General features: G+C 42.3%; 1 protein-coding gene across 1 annotated transcript in view; it reads left to right on the plus strand.

Moving 5' to 3' along the window:
- LOC141147131 (lactase/phlorizin hydrolase-like) overlaps positions 1–25721 on the plus strand; it is a 72664-nt gene extending 46943 nt beyond the window's left edge. The window contains exons 9-17 of the mRNA XM_073634259.1: positions 6875–7143; positions 9551–9841; positions 12163–12361; positions 15309–15508; positions 17673–17782; positions 19353–19487; positions 21019–21239; positions 22094–22336; positions 25406–25721. Of these exons, the coding sequence (XP_073490360.1) occupies positions 6875–7143; positions 9551–9841; positions 12163–12361; positions 15309–15508; positions 17673–17782; positions 19353–19487; positions 21019–21239; positions 22094–22336; positions 25406–25650 (1913 nt within the window). The 3' untranslated portion in view covers positions 25651–25721. The remainder of the gene's footprint in view (positions 1–6874; positions 7144–9550; positions 9842–12162; positions 12362–15308; positions 15509–17672; positions 17783–19352; positions 19488–21018; positions 21240–22093; positions 22337–25405) is intronic.
- Positions 25722–25962: the final 241 nt, after the last annotated feature.

Raw genomic sequence — 25962 nt, forward strand, 5'->3', positions numbered from 1 at the left:
CCACTTTAAATGCATCCTGATACTTGATCAATTCACGAGCCAGAGTAGACCAGCGTCTAGAATCTGACCACTCTGAGATGGGGCTCTTTTGACTGTCTCCCCCCTTCGCTTCTTTTATCCAGTTAAACATATCTGCCACTAACTGCCACCAAAGCAAAGCTAGCAACAAACCTCCCATCACAGTGCACACTAATAATACAGTTTCCCAATTGTCAAAAAACATTACAATTCACAACAGTATTACTAGGATTAATCACTGCACTTCAAACCAGCACTGAAAGGGTTAAATATCCTGCTCACAGCGCCATTATGTAACAAGGGGCTAAATTCTGTGTTACATTTATTCATAGATTCATTTATATATTTACCCTTTTAGATATGTGGTCAGTAAATGCAATGATTAAAACACAAAACAAAGAATGTAATAAAAGAGATTTACTTAGCTTCGATTAAAGATGTATTACAGATTTTACAATACAGGATAAATTTAGCATTCAATCCAGGGAACCTCTCAACTTCTGAGTTTTCAGATAGTTCTGGAAGCGACAGTCCAAGATCTGGGGACCTCTTACGTCCTCAGCGCAGTTCGATCCCCTGCTCTATTGTCTGACTTTATAAAGGCTAAATAAGGCGCGAAAAGCTGGTTTTGTCTGGTACTAACAAAGCCTAACCAGAGAATGGTTCAGAGACAATGATCCTCTGTGAATGACCATCTGTTAGCTCAGAAACATACATTTTACATATATAGAAATACACACATATACATATATATATATACACACACATACACATACACATATATATATATATATATATATATATACATATATACACATATAAGTAATCACCTTAAAACTATTACTAAGTTTCTTGTAATTCAATAACTAAAGTTACACCCATACTACACAGGGAATAAAGACCCTGGAGTTGGTACAAAATAGTTCTCAATAGACTCAAGGGAACACATGTAAAAATATGTTATGTAGTCACAGACTGTTACTCTGTTGGAAAATAAGTAACGGATTTGGGATAAAGATACAAAAAAATATATTTAAACTAAGGATAGCAAAAATAATGATAGTGCGATTTGGTCACCGAGGGAGCGGGTGTCTTCCACCCAAATATATATATAAACAAAAGAAAGTGACCAGTCGCATGAACACACCATATTTTTTTCAATTTTTTTCAATTTTCTGCAGATTTTCCCATTTACAACTCATTGACCAATATACTGAGGGCTCAGGAATCAGTCGGCTGTGGTCTCTCCTGGCCCACCCTCCAATTACTTTGGAAGGATGGTCGGTGCCCTGCCTCAACCCCGGTTGAGACGGTTATATCTCACACCCTAACAGATCCCATTGCTGGTGACCCCTCTTGACTTTTGGGCTATTTTTGTAAGTAGCTTTTCCATTCAAAGTAGACAATTTGGACATTTCTGATACGATTTTCTCTATTGGCCGGAGGTTCCACATGTATCAATATTTATGATATTCTTTTGTTTTCCTCAGTTAAATTATGCATCCCACCCCTGATGACTGGCAAGAAGCCAAGAAACGCGTCGGGTTCGCAAACTAAGGATGCCCTATCAAGCCTAAATCATATCCCTGACATTTATCAATTTTTTATTGAGTTTTCTCATTTCATGCGATTTTGTGATTTTGATTGGCGATTTTAATTCATGTACTTCTGTTATGAATTGCATATATGTATGTCCATTGATTTGTTTACACTACTGAGTTTCCTCGATTGTTACTGCTAAATATGCGTTTATATCAATTCATGCGATTATGTCTGTATTTATACTACTTTATTGGTACTGTATGCATCAAAATCATGGACTTGACTATTAATTAAATCCAATCATTTTACCTACTCACATGTATTCATTATTATACTTTCAATTGACATGCTTCATTTAAAGTCCCACCTGCCCCTCTCTTTTTTTCTTGTATATATGAACCTGGGATGGAAGCATGCCATTGATATTTAGTTCATGCGACTGGTCACTTTCTTTTGTTTATATTTCCTAAATACTCATGTCTGATATTGCCTTCAAGTTCTACCAAATGTGAACTTTGTAAGATCAAGATTTGTGTCTTTCTTGTTGGTTTTACACAGGCCTGTTTTCTATAAAATGGACATTTTGATTTTGGATAATGCCACCATAAAAATCGTTATACAACAAACATGTTGGTTTGTCAGAAAAACCTTTGGTAAATGCACATGTGATTGTGCAGGTATTAAAAAGATTGTTAATCAAGAATGTGTGGATTATTGTCTCAACGCTACAACACTTTTGGGGTGATGTAATTGTTGTTTTATGAGAAAATGGGGGTTATTTCCTAAGGGCAAATCCACTTTGCACTACAAGTGCAGTTTCAGTGCAGTTGCAAGTGCACTTGTAGTGAAATGTGTTTTTGCATTTAGTAAATAACAACCAACAGTGCTTTGTATAAGGTTACCCAATCACGCCATTTTCTGGACTCCACACATTTCTGTCAGGGTCAGCTCAAACAAACACAAGCAGTAAATGTCCACAAAGAATTTTTTTTTTTTTATTTATTATAAAAAGGCTTCACAGATTTTCAGGCATATTGATAGCCCCCTTACCCACAAAGAACTCCAGGTATCGTAACCGGACATCACAGGCACTCAGGGAGGGCAAGCCAGGACGGCCGCTTTCAAGCGCCGTCAGTGTTGTTTGATGTATCATTCCGGCCTCAGGCCCAACTGAGCCAGCATAGTTTGCCGAATGTTTCCTTAAAAAGTTATGGAGAACACAGCACGCAAGTATTATATGGTTCAGTTTATACTCCGCCATATGGATGGGTGTCATAAATAGGCGGAACCGGCTGGCCAGGATTCCAAATGTGTTCTCCACCACTCTTCGGGCTCTGGCCAGCCGGTAATTAAAAACCCTCTGTTCCGGGGTGAGGGTCCTCATCGGGAATGGCCGCATCAGGTGGTCCCCCAGCGCAAACGCTTCATCAGCAACAAACACGAATGGGAGTCCTTCCACATTGTCCTCTGGAGCTGGCAAGTTCAAGCTGCCATTCTGGAGACGCCTGTAGAACTCCGTCTGGGCGATGACTCACCATCGGACATCCGGCCATTCTTCCCCACGTCCACATACAAGAAGTCATAATTAGCCGACACCACCGCCAACATCACTATACTATTGAACCCCTTGTAATTATAATAGTATGACCCCGAGTTGGGTGGTGGGACGATGTGGACGTGTTTCCCATCAATTGCCCCTCCGCAGTTAGGAAAGTCCCACCGCTGGGCAAAGTGGGAGGCCACAGTCTGCCATTCCTGTGGTGTGGAAGGAAACTGTTGAGGAAACAACTATAAACATTACTATTTTTTAACAGAAACATGGCAAGCAGATTAGACACAAACATTATGGGGCAACCTCCAGATAGCATTTATTAAGGGGAATTTAACAACGCCAAAGTATAAGGTACACCTATCATATTCCCCCTCCCCCCCCTCTCATGGGCCATTTCTAACCTTATAGGGGGTGTGTGGAAATCTTGGACAGGTAACCCTCTTCACTTCATTGAGAGATGAATGGCTAAATAATGGGTATTACTTTGAACAGCCCCTCCTTAGTTACACTATTGGTAGCCCACTGGACAGGTAAGAAGTGTCATAATACAAAGATATAAATACACACTGTACACATTTGAGGACATTTGGACATTCTGCTATTACCTGTCAAGATAATAATAGGATACAAGAACTTTAAACAGTACCATTGGAAAGTATACAGGCAGGCCCTTGCACTACATGCTTTGGGTAATTCATCCATAAATCTGACCAGTAAAAGAGATGGGTATAGTGTGTATGGGTTTGGCAAAGTCAGCAGATAGATGATTGAGGATAGATAGAGAATTGGGATCAGCTGACTTAGCAGTTGGGGGAGGGAGGGTTAGTAACAATTATTTGGGGACACCACAAAAAAAAGCCTCTGGCACTCTGCCTGAATTTAAATCAAAAATAACATTACCAAACATTTTAGGGGGTGTTTGGGGTAAAGCACTACTATGGAGCTGATAAAATACATTGTTAAGTGACTACATGAGGTGAATATAGGGCATGAGACACCATGCTGGGGAGGTTATTGAAGGGCAAATATGTATGAAGGACCTAAAATAATAATTACCTAAAAATCCAGCATGCATGAGGACAAAGGGGACATTCACAGCATATTACAATCATTGTAATTAGGGAATGAGGAAAGAAATACAATATATTAACAAACATTCAATACAATAAAATGTGATATTAAAGGATAAAAATCTTACCTTCATATACTCCTTCTGCAGGACCTGGATGATGGCAGAACAGGTCTCTGGGATAATGATCCCCAGAGCCTGGGGGGAGATGCCTGTCGAGAACTTGAGGTCCTGCAGGCTTCTCCCTGTGGCCAAATACCGCAAGGTAGCGACCAACCTCTGCTCCGGAGTGATGGCTTGCCTCATGCAGGTATCCTGCCTGCTGATATAGGGGGTCAGCGAAGCCAACAAACGGTGAAATACGGGGTCCGTCATACTGAGAAAGTTCCTGAAATCATCAGGATTATTCTCACGGATCTCACGGAGCAAAGGCATATGAGAGAACTGGTCACGCTGAATCAACCAATTCTTGGTCCATGAACTCCTCCCCACCCTGTTCATGGACTGGACTTGTGTCAAGGTCAGGACCCCAACACCAAGCCCCCGCACAGCACGAACTCTACGAGGAGTACGCATAGGAAACATGGCTAGAAAACGGTCGGCTGCTCAGAACGAAGTAACAGAACGCACTGAAGAACAGCAAGGCCTGTGAAGAGCGACCTGAAAACCAGTAACGAACGAACAAGAATACAATGACTACCTAAAGTCACGCGGAACTTGCTTGCACGCACTGAAGAGCAGATACAAACCCACAAGCACAAACTGAACGGCAGAAAACGATCTGAAAGCCACGATTCTGAAAAAGCGCGAATCGTCTCTCACCAAACTTTTACTAACATGAGATTAGCAAAAGGAGCCCAAAGGGTGCCGCGCTTGGTTCTGAACCGGCCTTTTCTAGTCTCGTCGTACGTGGTGTACGTGACCGCGTGGTTGGCGATCGGAAATTCCGACAACTTTGTGCGACCGTGTGTAGGCAAAACAAGTTTGAGCCAACATCCGTCGGAAAAAATCCTAGGATTTTGTTGTCGGAATGTCCGAACAAAGTCCGACCGTGTGTACGCCCTATAAGAGGTAAGGGACCACTCCCTGCAATATCGTTGCACAGAGCAGGTAAGTATAACATCTTTTTTATTTTAGAAATGTAGCCTTTAATATCACTTTGAAGATACAAATTGCAGTACTGATGCAATGATGTCTCTCTCTGCATCATTTTATGTCAGTGCAATGCGTCATGATGACACCCAGTCCATGATGCCTTGCCATCAATAGATGTCCTCAGTCTGCAGGGTTAAATAATTCTGCGCTTCGTTCAACCCACAAGACGGGGACATCTAGCGGCAGAAAGGAATTAAAGAGCCACTCTCTGGGGGATGTAAGTTTTGCATGCAGAGCTGCTTTTTGTTTTAATTGGATTTTCTTTATAGACCAGAGTGCTGTAATGGTGGTTGGATGAGTGACTCACAACATTACAGCCCAACACAGAGGTCAGGAAAGGCAGCATCCATGTTTAAGTTTTACTCTTTATAGTTTTTGATGATATGTGTAAATGGGGGAAGCCTTATTTGCTAATTGCACATAAAGCTGTGTTCCTTGTTTATTAGTGCAGCATAGTGACTGTGCTTCTGTATTCTCCTTTTTCCACAAAAGCCTGTTGAGAGAGCTCTGTCAATAAGTGTAGGGCAGCTTACTGTTTAGAAAGTGTACAGTAAAACCTTGGATTGTGAGCATAATTCATTCCAGAAACATGTTTGTAATCCAAAGCACTTGTATATCAAAGCAAATTTCCCCATAAGAAATAATGGAGACTCAAATTTGTTCCACAACCATTTATTCATAGGTCCTTCAGTTTATAGTCCATATAAAAAGATTATAGCAATGTGATTGGTTGTGTAACCATAAAATGTTCATCCACATATGGAATCCTCCACAAGGGGATTAGAAGCAAAATCCAGCAGGAGCTACAGAGTATTAAAGAGAGGAGAGGCGCCTCTAACTGAAGCAATATGTGGCTAAATGTTGTACCTTCATTAAGGCCCCTTTCACACGGGCTGTTCGTTGTTACTCCTCCGTTTTCCCAGCGGGGATCGCTCCGTTGATCCCCGCTGAGCCAGCGGATGACAAGTCCGTCTCTGCACTCTGTGCAGGGACGGACCTGTCAGAGAGACCGCTCTCCTCTATGGGGGGATCGGATGATTACGGACCGCCTGTCCATTTCCATCTGATCCACCAGACGGATGGAAAATAGCACATCCATCTGTCTGGAATTTGTGGAGCGGATCGGGGCGGATCGGATGTCAGCGGACATGTCACCTCTGAGATCCGATGCTCCATAGAGCTGTATGGAGCGACCGTTCAGATCCCCCTGAAAAAAGTGACAGGCAGATCTGAATGGTCCGCACATGTGAAAGGGGCCTAAATGTAACTATATTGCTACACTTAGAGGCACCTCTCCTCTTTTATACACAGTTGTGACATGACGCTACTTGTATATCAGGACATCGCTTGTATATCAAGTCAAAATTTATTTTAAAATGTAGCTTGTCTTGCAAAATGCTCTCAAACCAAGTTACTTTTAAACCAAGGTTTTACTGTATAGTGAAAACAAACGATTGTACTTATTGTTGATTGTACTACAGGATGTTCCTATAAAACTATAAAAATTAGATTTTGAACATTTTTACTGTTTTGTGAAGCTTACAGCCTGGATAGTGTCAACCTAAAGGGTTACTGTGCGTGGTCCCTAATGGACACCTTTGAGTGGGATCAAGGATACCGACTCCGGTTTGGACTTCATCATGTGGATTTCAATAATCCCAATCGCCCAAGGACAGCCAAGCGCACAGCCATTTATTACACCGAGGTGATACGCAACAATGGAATATTACAGTCTAGAGATGATGAGTTCCTGTATGATGAATTACGCCCTGACTTTGCTTGGGGTGTGGCCTCCTCGTCTTATCAGGTACAGTAATTGTGCTTTTCTGGATTTGTTTTTTTCCTAGCAGATAGTTTCCCTGACAGGCATTAACATATAATTTCCTGTGAAACTGCAATAACCCGTAGTGACTGATCAGATGTGGGGTTACTGTAGCCATTTTAGTTAAAGATACATTTTGACTGGTTGCTGCAGGTTACTATACATTGAAAATGACTAACTGGTAACATGGAACTGTGGTCAAAGCTATTCCTTGTCAAAGATTAAAATTGATTGGGCTGAGTGTCAAAACTAAAATTATTTCAGTGACTAAAAACGAAAACAGTTATAGCTGCACTCGTGTTGTGCTATCCAGATAAAGTGCTAGTGGATCAATAATCAAATGAAAACAAATAAAGTATTTAAACAAGCAGAATTCATGCAAGATAGATCATTTCATAACCATCCAAAAATAATTATTATAGAAAAAAGTGCACAGTACAAAACAGTCCATCAATATATGCTCAGTGCAAAACAGTCCATATGCGGGACGCCCAAATCCAAAGATGCTGCGTGTATACACCACTTCACACCCGGGTGCGCACCCCACTCACAAGCTGCTTACCGACAGGTAAGACCCCCCAAAAATGGAGGTCTGGCTGCACTTTTAGGGGGAAATCCCACTGGGATGGATGGCACAGTCCCTGGCTCAGGAACGATGATTTCAAAAGTAACATAACTCCTGTACCCCTGGATGATGTCCTATTGGATGAAACACGTTGGGTGGAGCAACAGTGGTGACGTAATCACGCTTGTCAGGGTGCTGACTGCGCTGATCTGGTTTACATGCTGTTTTTGACCTGGCTTTGTGAGTAACTTTTTATCTAACTAAAGGCTGGTGTTTTATATTGCTGCACTATGAGGTTGAAAGGGCAAAAAAGCTGTACACTTTGCAAAGTGCAGTTGCACTCTCCATGTGCAGTTGCTCCAAAGCAAATGAAGCTCAGGAAGTGAAAAATATAGAGAAGGGACTCATAGAGGTTGATTTACTGAAAGCAAATTGTCTGTGCACTTTACAAAGTGCAGTTGCACCAAAGCTTAGTAAATGGGGCAAAGCGTCACTTTGCAAAGAATACCCAATCACGTTCAAGAAAACTAAAAAAACAACATTTTTGCTTGCACTTGATTGGATGATGGAAGTCCGCAAAGCTTCTGCTCATTTACTAAGCTCTGGAGCAGCTGCACTTGCACACGTTTTTTTTAATTTTCCTTGCACGTGATTGGGTATTCTTTGCAAAATGAAGCTTTACCTCATTTACTAAGCTTTAGTGCAACTGCACATTGCAAAGTGCACAGCTAATTTGCCTTTAGTAAATCAACCTCTATGAGTCCCTTCTTTACATTTATCATTTCCTGAACTTCATTTGTGGACTGCCTTGGTTACTTTTGATATCATTGTTCCTGAGCCCCAAAACTGTGCCATCCATCCCAGTGGGATTTCTCACTAAAAGTACAGTCAAAGCTATTCTTTAGTTTCGATGGAGTTGCAGTTAGAAGCTGTGCAAGGTTTTTATTGCTGCCGGAGTTCATGTTAAGGAAATAATCCTCACTTTCTGTGTGGTCACCAAAATAGAAAACAGCAGGTTCGGGCGTTTGACACAGGCACCATTCAGAGAATTCTTATTTTTCTCAACGAATGCAACATATTCTCTGATTGGGAAAGCAGAGTGCTGACAGCACATGCTCCACCTAGTCCAATCAGAAAATTCTTGCAATTCATTGAGAAAATGCAAAGCATTCTCTGGATAGCACCTGTGCCAAGCAGTCAACCTCCTTAGTTTACAATGCAGCAGGGCAGCCGCTTGGCACAGGACCCAGAAGCTAGCAGCGACCACTGTAGTAGTGGTGCCTACAGCAGTTATTTCCAGCTTTCACGAGGATTCCACAGGTATGGTATTATCCAGTTTGTACCTGCAATTCTCCCTTAATGCGTGTTACCAAAAGGGGAAAGAAGTAAATCCAGCCCTAGTGGATAAGTGAAATATAAGCCTCTGTATTCACTGTATTTTAATTGGCAGGCTTAGGGCTTTTGTATTTTGGACATCCTTTTTTGGCCCTTTTCTCCATTCAGTTGGGGTAGGTGGTAAGCACATCATGAAATATGTGTCTCAGTTACTCAGTTACTTTAGAACTCTAGAAAGGAGCAGGATCCAGGTCTACGTGACAGCAGGAGGGGTCACAGGACCCAAAAGACCCACATCATGTGTAAATGGTCCACTTAAATTACCAAAGGGTTGTTGTGCAGTTGGACAGTGTTCACAAATGACTCATCCACCATTTTCAGACCACTCTCTTTTTTTTTTTTTTTCGATATATCATTAAATCATTAGTTAACAAGTCAACATGTACCCAGGAATGTATTGTGCCCTAACCTCATCTCCATTCTGATCTGTAGATTGAGGGAGCCTGGAGGGCAGATGGGAAAGGGATTAGCATCTGGGACCAATTCTCACACACAGAGTCAAAGATTGTAGATGGAGGGACTGGAGATGTAGCATGCAACAGTTATAACCGCATTGATGAAGATGTAGAGATGCTGAAGAGTCTGAAGGTCACCCATTACCGCTTCTCCATCTCCTGGCCGAGAGTTCTCCCAGACGGTACAAAAAACGTTGTGAATGAACCAGGGGTCAGTTACTACAGTCGTCTGATTGATACCTTACTGAATGCCGGCATTACTCCCCAGGTAAGCCAAACATTTTTGTTTCCTTACACTTTAGCTCCAGTCTTCAAAGTCCAACATTTTTACTTTTCAATAAAGAGGACACTGATGACCACAAGTTAGCTGAAGCTGAACATGCCGTAATTCATTCTTATGATTAAAAGATTCCCTCTTTAATGAGGCAACCCTAAATGTGTTTTTTGGTGTTTAGTTGGTGATAGTGGCTCAATATGGCTAGCAGATTTATTGTGTGATTTTAAATGTTTTTTTTTTAACATTATTTGTAATAAAATTTATGATTTTTTTAAGGAATTGTTATATTTTGGTGCCTTCAAAGTCCATGATTTTGTTCAAAAACTCCTAGATTAAAGGTTTCAGCTTAAAGCCTGGACACAACCTTTTTTTTTTTTCTTATAAATCTTTTTCTTAGTTTTTTAATGCAATACAAAACGTGTGAATGTACGTATAAGACAAACAACAAACAAACTTACAGTTTCGGCATTCTAACCATGCAGGGGTGAATAAGTCACAAAGAGTAATATATGGTAAAACAGGGTAGCTTAGCCAACTGTATCTCCCCTATAACATATTTATCAGTATCAAGACCTGTGTACCACCGACCGGAGTGTTCCTATCAATAACTTAAAACCCCAAAACCAAAACATGGTTAATATTCCAGCTTAATAGAGAGTGTAGGTGGGGTTGCCAGTAAAAGTTGTTAGTTGCCCATGGCCATGGATGGTCCTGCAAGCCATTTGGCCCAAATTTTTTCATACTTCTTGGGGCAACCTCTGTGAAGGTATGTATCTCTATAATAAGGAAGAGCGCTATTAACAAAACATTTCCATGCAGAGGGGATGCCTGCTTCTTCCAGTGTGGTGTGATGGCTTTCCTGGCATAGAATAGTAAAAGACCAATCAAAGTCCTGTCTGCCAACCCAGAGGCTACGTCCTCCACCAGGCCAAGCAGGCAAACCTTTGGAGAGGGGTTTATGGAAGTACCGGCAATGAGATTGATCACCGTAAGCTGGACACAACCTTTAGCTGCTACTGTACCTTGATGGCTCTTGTGACCATGGACAAAGTCATTTTGGCTTAAATTATAACTTTAATCCATCCCTTCAGCCTTGCTCAGATAGGTAAATATGCTGCGTCAGGCTTCCGCTGGCGGTGGCCACATGACCAAGAGCTTAGGTGTTTGGTCATATGGTTTCTGCTAAAGGTGAGGATCAGCCAATCTGAACATTTATCCTCCCTTTCAGCAGAATCTTCAAACTAAAAGCTTAGGCTTTAATCAAGAGACAAGTACTGAAGGGAGCCTTGAACAGCATTTTCTCCATGAATCCTAAGTATTTAATGACTTCTGTTACTCTTTAATCATCTGTCTGTTTATAATAGCTTCAATATAACATATGTCTACGTTGCAGTTTAAATTTAATAGTAATCTATATGTTCATAGGTAGCAGAAGGCACCATCTGCCAACCATTTTTCTCAAGCGAAAGCTAGTGATTGACCAGAATGGATCTTGTGGCCTGATTGCTTGCCTTTCTTCAAGGTCAGAGGTCTCCAAACTTTCTGAAGAAAGGGCCAGTTTATTGTCCTTCAGACTTTAGAGGAGCCGGATTGTGGTCGGCGGGAGTGGAAATATTCTTAGCATCAGTGGGAGTAAACATTGTTACATTTGGTATTAGTGGGAGGAATAGTGCTCCATTGTTGGTATCATAGGGAGGAATAGTGCCCCATTATTGGTGGTGTCGGTGGGAGAAATGGTATCCCATTATTAGTGTCAGTGGGACAAATAGTGGGTGCCCCATTATTGGTGTCAGTTGGCAGAATTGTGTCTTGTATCAGTGGAAGGAATAGTGCCCCAAGGGCCGAATAAATACAAGCATAGGGCCACATCTGGCCCCAGGGACACAGTTTGGAGACCACTGCTCTAGGTATTTCTGGAAATAGGTATTTCTGGAAGCTGCTTACTTCTGAGACATTGGGGTTGATTTACTAAAGGCATATAGACTGTGCACTTTGCAAAGTGCAGTTGCGCCAAAGCTTAGTAAATGAGTTAAAGCTTCACTTGCAAAGATTACCCAATAACATGCAAGGTAAATATTTGAAAAAAAATGCATTTTTGCTTGCACATAATTGGATGATGGAAGTCAGCAGAGCTCATTTACTAAGCTCTGGAGCAAGGGCTCTTGCAGAGTGGAACTGCACTTTGCAAAGTGCAAAGTTTATTTGCCTTTAGTAAATCAACCCCATTGGTACATAACGTTTGCAATGTCCTATCACCATCTAGCTCACGTTATCGCAACTTGGCAGTAAGACAAATATATCTTTACATCCAGGTGACAATATATCATTGGGACCTGCCACAAGCTCTGCAGAATGTAGGAGGCTGGGAAAATGAAACTATAGTGGAGAGATTTAGAGACTACTCGGAACTGCTGTTCCAGAGACTGGGGGACAGAGTGAAGTTCTGGATCACCCTCAACGAGCCGTATATCATTGCCTTTCTGGGATACGGAGAAGGCTCATTTGCACCTGGTAAGTGTTATGAAACTACATAATTCACTGGATTTATTAATCTATGCAGGGCCAACCAATTGGACCCAGGCAGCACTTTGAGAGGGGCAGCAAATTGAACCACAGCCGCCTCTCCTCTTCTATTTACCCAGCAGTTTTGTGTGTCATGATGACAACTGCCCCCGGGCCACTCCGCCTGCCCTTATACTACCCTAGTACACCCCTATACTGCCCTAGCCTGTCTATAAACTACCGTAGCCTGCCCCTATACTGCCTTAGCCTGTCCATTTACTACCCTAGCCCGTCCCTATACTGCCCTAGCCCACCCCTTGGAATTGAATATAATGGTATGTTATAAAATTTTGCATGTAGACAAGGTGCTGTTGCATGCAAATCTGACTTGATAAATGTAATTTTCATGATATAAAATAATGGATGTGTGGGCCTTTTGGTGGGCATAATTGTTTTTTTTTTTTGGGGGGGGGGGGCAGCATTTCATTCTTGGACCCAGGCAGCACAATGTCTTGGGACAGCCCTGAATCAATAGAATATACTTTTCATCTCAAATTGAATGTGCAGGCTGCTGGAGGAGGGATAACCGTCAATTATTAAAGCTTTTGCTGTATGCCAGAATTTTAAGTGACATTTTTAGCACTGAGCTTCTACCACACTGTCCCACAAATCAACAGGTTCTTTTATAAACACCTATTCTGTGAAACGCAGCTGTGATTAACTAAGTATATTATATATACATAACACAACCAGAGCTAAAGTGCAATTATGTACTACAAATACCACTTGACCTCTGGAGGATTTACCCCCCTTCATGACCAGGCCATTTTTAGCGACACGGCACTGCATTACTTTAACTCACAATTTCTTCATAATTTAGGCTAATATGTATTCTGCTACAGGTTTTTGGTAAAAAAAATTCCAATAAGCGTATATTGTTTGGTTTACATGAATGTTATAACATCTACAAACTATGGGATATATTTATGGAATTGTTATTCATTTATTTTTTTTTATACTAGTAATGGCAGCAATCAGCAGGACTGCGATATTGCGGCGGGCACTAATTGACACTTTTGACACTTTGCGGGAACCTGTGACACTAATACAGTGATCAGTGCTAAAAATGTACACTGTCACTGTACTAATGACACTGGCTGGGAAGGGGTTAAACTTCTAGGGCGAACAAGGGGTTAACTGATTGCCTAGTCTGTGTTTTTGTGCACACAGTGTGCTGCCTTCATTAGGGGAAGAGACAGATTCTAGTCTTTGCTTTGCAGACACAGAAATGTCCCTCCCCCTGTCAGAACTGAGATAAGCCTTGTTTACATATCTCAGTTCTCTGTGTTTTACTAACGATCGGTGGGTGCCGGAGGACATCGAGTCCCTGGGACCCGCAGATCAGCTTCTGCTGTGAATTATTAGCTGGATTTCTACTCACTTTCTGTTCTATGGACACTACAGGAAGTGAGAGGAAATCTCTTTAGTGTAAAGGAAATCTTCTTTTAGGCAGTTATCACTGAAACACGTGTGGCCATGGAAAGGTATCCTCTCTCTTTCTGTTGCTTTGACAACTCAAAAAAATTGGTTTTTCCCTTACTTTGGGGTTGTTTTACTAAAGGCAAATAGACTGTGCACATTGCAAGTGCAGTTGCTCCAGAGATTAGTAAATGAGCAGAAGCTCTGCTGACTTCCATCATCCAATCATGTGCAAGAAAAAATGCTGTTTTTTTTTATTTTCCTTGCATGTGATTGGGTATTCTTTACAAAGTGAAGCTTTGGCTTATTTACTAAGCTCTGGAGTAGACACAATTGCAGGGTGCAACTGCACTTTGCAAAGGGCAAAGTCTATTTGTTTTTAGTGAATGAATGAATGAATGATTTGTAAAGCGCTGCAAATGCGAACTGAATCGCCTCAAGGCGCTAAATGCGTTTTGTGTTGAACAGCTTCTTAGAAGAGGAAGGTTTTGAGTTTTTTCCTGAAGGCCAGATGGTTTTCCTCCATGCGGATGTGAGTCGGAAGAGTATCAGTAGTAAATCAACCCCTAAGAGTCCCACGGGTTGATTTACTAAAGGCAAAAAGACTGTGCACTTTGCAAAGTGCAATTGCACTCTGCAAGTGCATCTAATCCAGAGCTTAGTAAATGAGGTGAAGCTTCACTTTGTAAAGAATACCCAATCACATGCAAGAAAAAAAGTCCTGAGTACACGTAGGTTCCCGAGTCCATTCAGCTCCCATCAGCGCTGGACGCCACCTGCACGAGCCTACCCGGTCCACCTCGGTTCCCGCCTTGTGGCTTTCATATCAGGACCAGGGCAACTCAGTTTGTCTATCCACAGGAGCAGTCACACTCCTGCCTATAAACCGTCAAGAGAGAGCGGCATGCCATTTGACCGCTGACCACGGTCTCACCCGATCCCTGCCAGTACACCAGCTGGCTCTGCATACTGACATGTGAGATACAGCGCTTCACCTCCCTGTGGCCCGCAGCCTCCCCCCCACACAAATCCAGGCCACCTAAGGGGTTCTTTGTCCAGCCGAGTGCAGCAGGGAGATTGGCCCCTCCCCCCCACAGGCTCACTCCATCCGTGGATGCCGTCGGCTCCTCGTTGCTATTGGAACCCCAGTGACACCGTCAGCTGTTTATAATACATTTATTCTTTCCATCATCCACATCATCATTGTATTGACTTTGGATTTTGGCTTTCTTGTGTGCATTATTTATTAAACTTGTTTTTTCTTGCTGCTTCCCAGGGACCCTTTTCTACTCCAAACCCGTTGAGCGCTGATACCCTTGGTTCTGTATTGCTGTCACCCATATTCTCCAGTTATGGTCATTGTCCGGCTGCTCTGGGTTTAGCCCCTACTATAACACCTGAGATCCATTGGTTAAACTTTGATATAAAATGATACATGTGCTTTGAGGTGACCCTGTTGTTCTCTTTCCATTACTAGGCATTTATTCCCCTGGTGATTCGGTGTATGTGGTAGGACACAACCTAATAAAGGCTCATGCTGAGGCCTGGCACTTGTACAATGACAAATACAGAGCCACACAGGGGGGCCAAATCTCCATCACCCTCAACTGTGACTGGGCCGAACCCATCAACCAATACAAGCAGGAAGATGTGGATGCGGCACGAAGATACTTGCTGGTACGTTGTATCTGTTTGAAAAATAAAGCGGTATTAAACCCAAAACCAAAAATGTCATATATTGCAGCTTTAAACAGAGCTCCACCCAAAAGGGCAAGCTCCACTTGTTTGCACTCTTCCCCCCTCCAATGCCACATTTGGCAGTTTTTGGGGGCGAGCGGGTACCTGGTTTTGACAGTTACCCACTTCCACATCCAGGTAAGATTGCCGATCGGCGATCTACAAAATTTCCAACGGACCAAGCTGTCCTGCAGATGTAGCAGTTAGGCAGCATTCATGTCTAAGCGTTCCGGGAATGCAGGTGGAGACGTGCATTTATGACCGCATTTTCAGAAACGTGCAAAAAAAAAAAGTGTCGAAATTCACAACGTGCTTACTATGCCATTATTGCTTAGGCAGTCCTGCATTTTTTTTGCACATGTATCGTGTGGCAAATCATGTTTGGCTCCATGCCAAAAAGAGGTAGATGAGCTACTTTGGCACATTTGTTGTGCATAGGGCAACCTATTCAAATGAATGGGCTGCCCTATGCTGTCATGTGACAAATGCACCTAAAAACTTGATGCATCATGAAGGTGTGAATATGGTGTTTTGCATGGCTGTGTTTTTTCTTGACAACTCCTCCTTCCCATCCATTAACAGTCCAGCCATTTTGCTTATCCAGGGAGCTTGGGAGTCATTTGATTTTAAGGGTCATCACCTTGTGATCTAATCAAACCTTAAGGTGTATTTAGAAAATGCTTAGCATCTCCCAAAGACTCATGAGATGCTTTAACTGGTTACCGAACATGATGGGGGGCTATTTTTTTTGCCATGCAGCAATGCAAATCAGTATGTGCATGCCCTCATAAGGCTGCTTTTGCAGCTTGGAGCGTTGTTTAGACGGGGGGGGGGCAAGCGTAAACTAGGTTTTACTGCTCCTTCTCACATTGCAAGCCTACGAGTTGCTTAATTCATCCCATTCTGTTTTATTGTATATTCCTAAAATGAAGTTGTTTTGCGGAGGGGGGGGATCAGCAGGGGGCGGTAAAATAGTGTGTGCTCTATAGTTCTATATGATAAATGTACCAGTTGGTATTTATATGCAGTTTTATTCTAAACAGGTGAACAATTAGAGCGGAACTCCACCCAACAGGGGAAGCTCCGCTTGTTCACCCCCCCTCCACTTCCACATTCGGCACTTTTTGGGAAGCTCCCACTTCTGGGTAAGATTGGTGCAGTGATCTATGAGCATTTCCGGCCCCCCTCCTCCCCCACTGCCTTCTGGGGGGCACACTGGTCCCAGAAGACGGCAGGACAATTCATAAAGCACAGCACGACTCACGCATGTGGAGTAGGAAACCAGCTGTAAAAAAAGTAAAGGCTTCACTGCCGGTTTCCATTACTTACAATGCAGACGCCTGCTCCTGAAGCAGATTGACGAATTGCCTTGGGGTGCTGACATTGCGGACTCCCTGGACAGGTAAGTGTTCTTATATTAAAAGTCAGCAGCTGCAGTATTTGTAGCTTCTAACTTTTTTTTTTCCAGGCTGGAGCTCCTCTTTAAGAATTGGTCAGGGTCAGGTTTTATTCTGTTCAATAGCTGCTATAGAGAAGACATTGATGACTCAAGCTGTAACCTTGGTCTCATTGCTCCTGCTTGCAGAACAGATACCCCCCTCCCCCCCCTCCAGCCCTGGATTTCACTGGGGTATCTCTCAGCTATAGTCACCACTTTATACAGAACATTTTTATGATTTCTTCAGTCAGGCAATAAATAATGTTATAGTAGACGGCTGAACATCTAGTGATGATTAGTAAAAAAATGTGTAGCCAATCAAAATACAAAAAAAGGCCTCCTCTTTGTTTCTTCCGCCTGCTGTGCCTCAGCCTCATTCACATTGGTGTACTACAATATACACCCCTGTGAGAGCCATGTTTGCCCACACAGGGATGCACCGGTGTTCCGTGTATTCCTGTGCATGCAGTCCCATTCATGTCAATTGGGATGCAGCAGGTGCATGGACACAGCCGTTGCTCCCAATCTGACAGCCGTGCGGGTTCGAGTACACAACCCCCAACGCAGACAGTTTTGGCCTTATAGTAAGTCCAGTCCTGTGTCTATTGCATTATTTAGATAATAGATTTTATCACATAAATAATAGTTCTCTACTTTTTGCCTTAGTTTTTTGGTGGTTGGTTTGGATACCCAATATTCAAAACAGGGGATTACCCTGAAGTCATGAAGACCAATGTGCGGGAGAGGAGCCTTGCCTTTGGATTGCCTAAAAGTCGGTGAGCATTACATGTTCCATGTCACCTGAATACAGTATGTGTATTGTATTGTATACAATATGTATAGAATTACATGACACATGAGCCCAGTATGCATGGGGACCTTTGTTAATTGCTTCATGATACATGAGCCCAGTATGCATGGGGACCTTTGTTAATTGCTTCATGATACATGAGCACAGCATGCAGAGAGACCTCTGTAAACTAATACAAAGATAAGTGTGTCGCTCAAAGCTCCAATGTTTTCAATCCAGTGATTCCCACATATGGATGGTTGCAGCTCCAAAGAGGCCTGTCCTACCCGAATAGATAGACAACAAGCAGAAGATAGGCGTGCACTCCGAAAGCTGCCCAATTCTTATGCCCTGTACACACGGTCGGATTTTCCGACGGAAAATGTGTGATAGGACCTTGTTGTCGGAAATTCCAACTGTGTGTGGGCTCCATCACACATTTTCCATCGGATTTTCCGACACACAAAGTTTGAGAGCAGGATATAAAATTTTCCGACAACAAAATCCGTTGTCGGAAATTCCGATCGTGTGTACACAAATCCGACGGACAAAGTGCCACGCATGCTCAGAATAAATAAAGAGATGAAAGCTATTGGCCACTGCCCCGTTTATAGTCCCGACGTACGTGTTTTACGTCACCGCATTCAGAACGATCGGATTTTCCGACAACTTTGTGTGACCGTGTGTATGCAAGACAAGTTTGAGCCAACATCCGTCGGAAAAAATCCTAGGATTTTGTTGTCGGAATGTCCGAACAAAGTCCGACCGTGTGTACGGGGCATTAGACTTTAAAACAAGTTTCATCTTTCTCTGTTCCCAGACCACGCCCCTCTAACGCATTTCACCCACTCCTGGGCTTAGTCGGAGCAAGACATGACACATGAGCACAATATGCACAGGTACCTTTGTTACATGTCACATGACACAAGAGCACAGTAAGCATGGGCACCTTTGTTACATGTCATATAACTCATAAGTACAGTATATGCAGGGACCTTTGTTACATGACACATGAGTACAGTATGCACATAGACCATTGTTAAATGACACATGACATTTGAGTACAGTATGCACACATGTAACACATGAGCATGAAATGGCTGCTTCATAGTGCACATGTGCGCTGCAGCCCCATTCATTCCTATTGGACAGCTGTATTCCAGGCCACCATTTGTGGCAGCAGGTTTTTACATAGGAATGAACTGGGACGTGACCCACATTTGTGGTACTAAGTGGCCATTTTTGGGAGAAAAGCTATGTGGTTCTAAGCAGGGTAGCACAGTGCAGATCATTGATCAAGGCTGAGGGACATATGAGACTTAAGCCGGGTACACCCTACAGTTGGCTGAGAGCACTGATCAGTAGTCGGCTGGCATGCAAATCCGACATGCACACGGGCAGAATGTCAGATGTTTTTTTTTTTAAACCGGCAAATGTCTCCTGACATTCTGCCCTTCTATACAGGGCTTTAGTATAGAGTGTGAGAAGTTAATCACAGACAACTGTACAAAGGTATAAGTGTTCTTTAATGTTATGTTTCTGCTTTCTTACCACAGTTTGCCAGAGTTCACAGAAAGTGAGAAACAAAGGATTAAAGGGACATACGATTTCTTTGGCCTCAACCACTACACTACAGTCCTGGCGGGGCGAGCTGTCTATGAGCTCCATTACCAGGCTTACCAAGGAGACAGGTAAATCTCAAAACAGGGACATTATTGTAGTCGTTGTTCCAACATTAATGAAATATACACCGTGGATCAGACAGGCTGCCTGACACTTCTGCTCAGTAGAGGGTGACCTGTTCTGCAACATATTTGACCATTGGTGGTGAATTGACCAGATGGTTGACCTGTGTTTGGATCACCTCTGACTTTGCAGGTTGTTAGTATCAGCAGAGCACTGGCATTTCAAAACACAAAGCAAACTAAAGGTCATTTTGAATAATAAATCTCAGTTAAATCACATTTTCACATATATGACACTATGGGGTTGATTTACTAAAACTGGAGAGTGCAAAATCTGATGCAGCTGTGCACGATAGCCAATCAGCTTCTAACGTCAGCGTGTTTAATTAACCTTTGACAAAAAAAATGGAAGCTGATTGGTTTCTATGCAGAGCTGCACCAGAATTGGCACCCTCCGGTCGTAGCAAATCCACAGCTATGGGAGAGATTTACTAAAACACACAGAATCTGGTGCACCTGTGCATGGTAGCCCAGTCAGCTTCCAACTTTAGCTTTTTACACTAAGCTTTGACAATAAAACCTGGAAGCTGATTGGTTTTTATATAGAACTGCACCAGATTTTTCACATTTCTGCTTTAGTAAATCTCCCCCTATGTGAGCTCATTGGCAATTATGGTGGTGGGCTTCTGTTCAGCTCCACCGCTCCCACAGGGCACAATGCAAGTCACGCCATCAGTAAAATCAATACAACTGATCTAAGCAGGACTTCAGTTGGGAAAGCCAGTTATCAGACTGAAAAAAAGGACACCATACTGGAAAATGTCTGATGTTGGCCAGTGGTGAGAAAAAGTAGAATAACAATGGCAGTTGGCTGTGTTTCCCAGTTACTTCTTTTACTAGTCATATTTTTACAAAATGAGTATCAAATAAACAATAATAAAATGTAGAAGTGATTTTAAAATAAATCTGTCCTTAAAAGGTCTGTCCATATTTTATTTTTTTTGCGAAAACCTTGAAGAATTAAACCTCCAGCTAGGTTTTTTATGTCTGTCATAACCTCAAGCTGTGGCAGTGAGATGCCTGTGCTTACATACCCAGCCATACACACTAGATACAGGCTTAGCAAGGTGGTCCAACTGTTCCTGATGTTTTCTTTTTTTTTTTTTTTTTTACTTTTATAGTTTGGGGAACACAACTGGGAGAATTGAAACATCTAAATGTGGGCTAGAACAGACCCAGGGTCTAGCAGGGAAATCTCACAATTGGTGGCCTTAGGAAGCCAGCAGATGTCACTGCGGCACTGCTGCAACTTTAATATTGTTTTTGAATGGACCAGCCCTTTAAAATCATGCATATGAAAATCAGGAAATTCAAATGGCCTGTATTCGGAGAATGAGCACGTCTCCCAAATTCCTCCCTTTAGCACTTGCCGATCAACTTTTGTTTAAACCTTTTCCCTACACTCCTGACTTTCAGGAGGCCTGGATGTGTAAATATGGCGGTCTGTCCAACTAATAGATGTGTTTTATCATGACAGAGAAGTCTACCTATGGAGTGATCGCAGCTGGCTTGGGTCAGGCAGCTCCTGGCTAAGGGTGACTCCTTTTGGCCTGCGAAGGTTATTAAACTGGATAAAGGAGGAATTCAACAACCCCCCCATCTATATAACTGAGAATGGAATATCTGAACAAGGGACAAACTTGAAAGACGTATGGAGAGAACACTACTACAGATATTATATCAACGAGGCCATGAAAGGTACAGAACAGAAGCATTTCCATATAACTGAGCAGATCATTGAGAAATATATTAAAATGCATAAAAATACATAACCGAAGGCTACCATCAGGGAATAAATATCAAAATGGTCAGTAGTAAACCTAACATCTGTCTGAGGTGGGAAAGAAGGATACTTTTTAGCAGAAATTGTTTAGGGAAAGGACATACAGTATCCTTGTCATACATGCACCCCCTCATCCTCCAACCACCTCGATTTTTTTAAGTGTATCTAAAGCCAAGGCTTTAGACACACCGTGTTTGCAACCTGCATTTGGGATATCATTTACTTAATATTGTCACAGGCCGCAGATCACAACTGCAGTGTGTTTTGAATACGGTGCGGGAAACACGCATAAAACACAGGTTTCCTGCACCATATTCTGGTGTGAACAGGCCCTATAAGGATTTTGTTGTTAGTATAGAGAGTCCACTAGATGGTACACAATATAATATATCCATTTTATGGGCCTTCTTATGGAGTACCCCTAAGATGTTATATCTCACACTTATTTGACAACAGTATGCTGGCTTTCAGCTGAGCTCTCAACCTTCCATGGCCTTTTTTAGGAGTTAGCAAAGTTTTTCCACTGGGGTCCTAGAAAGAAGTGAAGACCCAAAAAAGGGAAAGAGCCTAGCCAAAACTTCACTGAAAATGGAAGAACACCTTTTTGATGCGGTTAAGCTTTACATTTAGGTATTAAAGAACGCTTTCTATTGGTTGTTACAAAGTAAAGTTAGTGGAGAAATGCTGACCAAGTCTTAGTGGTTAAATCTAGATTAGGAAAAACAAATCTGACATTTTAAAATCATTGTCTATGTTTTTTCCCACACAGCTGCAAAACTGGATGGGGTGGACCTGCGTGGGTACTCAGCTTGGAGTCTCATGGATAACTTTGAGTGGGCTAGTGGTTACGCAGAACGCTTTGGTTTGTACTACGTCAACTTCTCAGACCCGGCTCTGCCTCGCACTCCCAAGGATTCTGCCAAATTCTACAGAAACATTATTAGGTGTAATGGTTTCCCCAATCCCCGGAATATCTCTCATCCTTGTTTCCAACCAGAGAATTGGCCTGAAGGTGAGTCAAGGGGAGGTTTGTGTGACCTAACCGGATTGTTGTCATGTTAGGTCATAGTGACTAAAATAAGGAGACCTTGCTGTCTCTGTAAGGCAATTGCATAATGCATTATGAAATACTTACCTTAGAACGAAGCCCTCGAGTGGTGCGCTGTCACCGCTGAGAGAGCTGAAATCTTACCCTGGTCTGTTTTCCAGGTTCGCGGTTTCCGGGGCTGCGAGTGGCTGGAGCCGTGATAATGTCACGGTATGCCAGAACTTCAGAGCACATGCGCCGGTAAGGTCACCAGCTGCATCCAGGGGGAATATCTCCTAAACGGTGCACGTTTAGGAGATATTAATTTTACCTACAGGTAAGCCTTATTATAGGCTTACCTGTAGGTAAAAATCACAAAGCGGACTTTACTACTGCTTTAACTGTCATTGAGAAATAGGTAGGAATTGTCTGTAGCTTGTATATCCTTTTCTTTTGTCTAATCACCACAAGACAACAGGGGGAGCTGTGATTTTTAGCAGCTGGAGGGACGCCTTTTAGCACAAAGTATGTAGGCGAAGAACTGGCCCTGCCATACCATCAGAATCCTGAAGAATTACAGTATTACACAAAAATGAAGTACTTTTTTTCACCTCTATGTTTTTTTATACTGATTTTTCAAAGTAACAAATGCAATAATTTAGAGATTTGATGAACAGTTTAGTGCAGTATAGCACTTTTGATAGATAAATGGGACATATTTTCCTAGAGGCTTATATAAAGAAACCAAAGAGAGGGACAGCTGAGGAGGAGAGTCTCATTTGGTTGCAAATGAGGGACATCTGGGTGCTATGCAATCCAGTCAAAATGAAAGCACCAACCTCCCCACCTTCATACTGCCTCTGTTTTTAATTTAAATGTAGCTGTAGTCAATCTACTCCACTACGCATAATTAATGACCTTGCTACAGTGATATGATGATGTGGAAACTCTGTTCCCCTGCTTCAAATAGAAGCAGCTCCTCTCATATAGACCTGAAAGATTTGCAGAAGTAGAATTCTGGTGTGCACACTGCAACTGCATGAGGGACCTCTTAGATCTAGACCCCTTCCTGCTGTCACATAGACCTGAACGCTGCTCATTTCCTGGGCAGGTGAGAAGTAAACATTCCTCATTAATCTCTCCTTGTAATTGAATGGGGGAAAAGGAGGGGGCAGATTTATTATAGGGGTTTTCAATCTACTGTATGTCTGTCACTTTCTTCATTTCCAAAAATGTGTATTATTTATATTTCAAGAACAATACAACGTGATATACCATTGAACACATCAAGTAATATAAAATGTTTCCCATACAATACAAGCAAGAGAAAAAGACAAGACGTTTTTGGTGGTCATAGAAAGCAGTTTAAGAGCTTCTAGGTACCATTACATCAGCTGAGGTCTGTCATTCCCCTAACATAGAGGTGACCCTCCTCGTATGTCTCCGGGGCCTCCCCACTAGGTGGCATTATAATGCTTGTTGAGGGGTGCTTCTTAAGATTCACTTGAGCAAGAGAGTAGATAAGGTTGTATAGTCGTGTCCAAAATAGTTTCGGGCATGTCCACCAAATTTGGAATGGTGTACCCTCCTGGCCAAACCCTCTGAAACAGTGTGGAGAAGCCCCCCGGGACATAGGATACCACCACTGACTTATCAACTGACCAATGACATCATCAGTTGATAAGGAGGATGTCAGTCGCCTGTATAGCGTCCTTGTTTGACCCTCCCCTGCCTCTCTCCATCTGCTTTGGGGTCACATTAGCTGAGTGATGGAGAAAAACTGAGGAAGAAGAGAAACATTGGAATACTGGTCAATACCAGTTTGCACCTCTAACGTTGGGTCTCCTACGTATGTGAATGTTGCTGCATTATGTAAAACAATTAGAATAGTGTTTACATTTCAGAATGGGGGCGTCAAGACTGTCCATAATTTTAAAAGGTGCCTTGACTTAAAAAAGGTTTAGAAACACTGCCACATACCATCTCAACATCACTTTATAATTGGTCTCTATGACTGAGGTTTAATATAGGTCCTGAAGGTATACTGTGCCAGCTTGTACCAGTCATCCAGCTCAAGTATCTCACCCATATCTCGCTCCAATTTCTCCATTTAAGGCAACTTTGTAGATGTAGAGGTGAGTATGGTGTAAATCTTAGATATATAGCCCTGCAGCTTGTCATAATTCCTGCATAGGTGTTACTTTGATGTAAAAGTGGTCAGGTCAGAATTACGTTTTAAAGACCTTAAAAAATGTGCTATCTGGGTATATAAAAAAAATTCTGTAGAAGGTAGCTGATACTTGTACTGCAAGAATTGTTTTTACACGATGCCCCTTTTGTCACATAAATCTGCAATTTACAACAAGCTCTTGTTGGTCAACCAGTTAAAGTTTTGTGGAGTTAGGCCCAGGGTGAAAGCGGGAGTTGTAGAGTTGTGGGAATAGGAGGCTATACATGGATCTGAATTTATAGGTAGTCAACAACCTATCCCATAAATTGAGCAAAAAGGATCGAGTTGGACGGAGGATAACAGGTCTGCCCTTAGCCAACACATCAAGTGACTAATCTTTCTGGATGGGTGAAGAGAGGACTCCAATTTTATCCATAAAAGGAGAGGACTTCTGTGTATGAAATCTTAATAGCTGTGCCAATTGTGCAGCCTGGAAATACTTGGCTAAGTCGTCTGCCACTTTTTTATACTAGGGTTATCTGTTCTGATAACATGTAAGCATGCTTACTAGTGTGGCAAATGTGGCTGCTGATTGATTGGCTGCCTGAGCAGCAAATCTGCGCCTCGGACTCATCCAAATCCATCCCCTTGCCGTGGATGAAAACAGGAAGCAGCTGGAAGGATCAAGTCCGTAGAATGCAGGGAGATTATGCCACTTATAGGTTTATCAGCACCTGAATTGCAGTTCTTAAATAGTCAGCAGTGGGGATCGGGGAGTTGTATAATATGGCTGTAAGTCACTCAACATAAGGACAAATCAGCTTGAAAAATATTTTTTAAAGAATAGCTAAGCTTCTTACTAAAGATCTTGTTTTGCTCTGCAGATACAACCACCAGCACATCAAGCACCAGCAGCACCACCAGGAATACTCAGGCAGGCGGCAGCCCAGAACCCACCAAGAAAACAGAATCTGTCAGTTTCCTGGGATTGAACATCTCTATGAAAGATGCCTCCACTGCCTTGTACGTGGAGTTTGCCCTGCTACTCACTTCTGTCTTGGGCATTATTTTATCTATTGTGATGTACAAAAAAAAAGGCAAAAATTCAGTTAAAACTGAAACATTCTAACTGTGTTTGTAACTAATGTATAATGTTATATAAAAGATCTTCCTGAATGGCCTGAAATAAACTGATTCCAAACAAAAATCACATTTTTGTTTGTTTGTCTGATACTTTGTATGGTCAACCACATAGTCATCCCAAATGTAATATACAAGTAAACCAAAAGCATAACCAATTCCTTCTCAGGTTCAAGGCACCTTTAGGTGTATACTCCTGTTTCCATATTCTTTGTAGAGCGCCCCAGAAGCTTAAAATCGCGAGGTACCATACATAGAAAATTGCAACCATAGCAATCATGGTTCCGGTGTAGCCCTTCCC

Source organism: Aquarana catesbeiana, linkage group LG06, assembly GCF_042186555.1.
Source record: "Aquarana catesbeiana isolate 2022-GZ linkage group LG06, ASM4218655v1, whole genome shotgun sequence".
NCBI classification, from domain to species: Eukaryota; Metazoa; Chordata; class Amphibia; order Anura; family Ranidae; genus Aquarana; species Aquarana catesbeiana.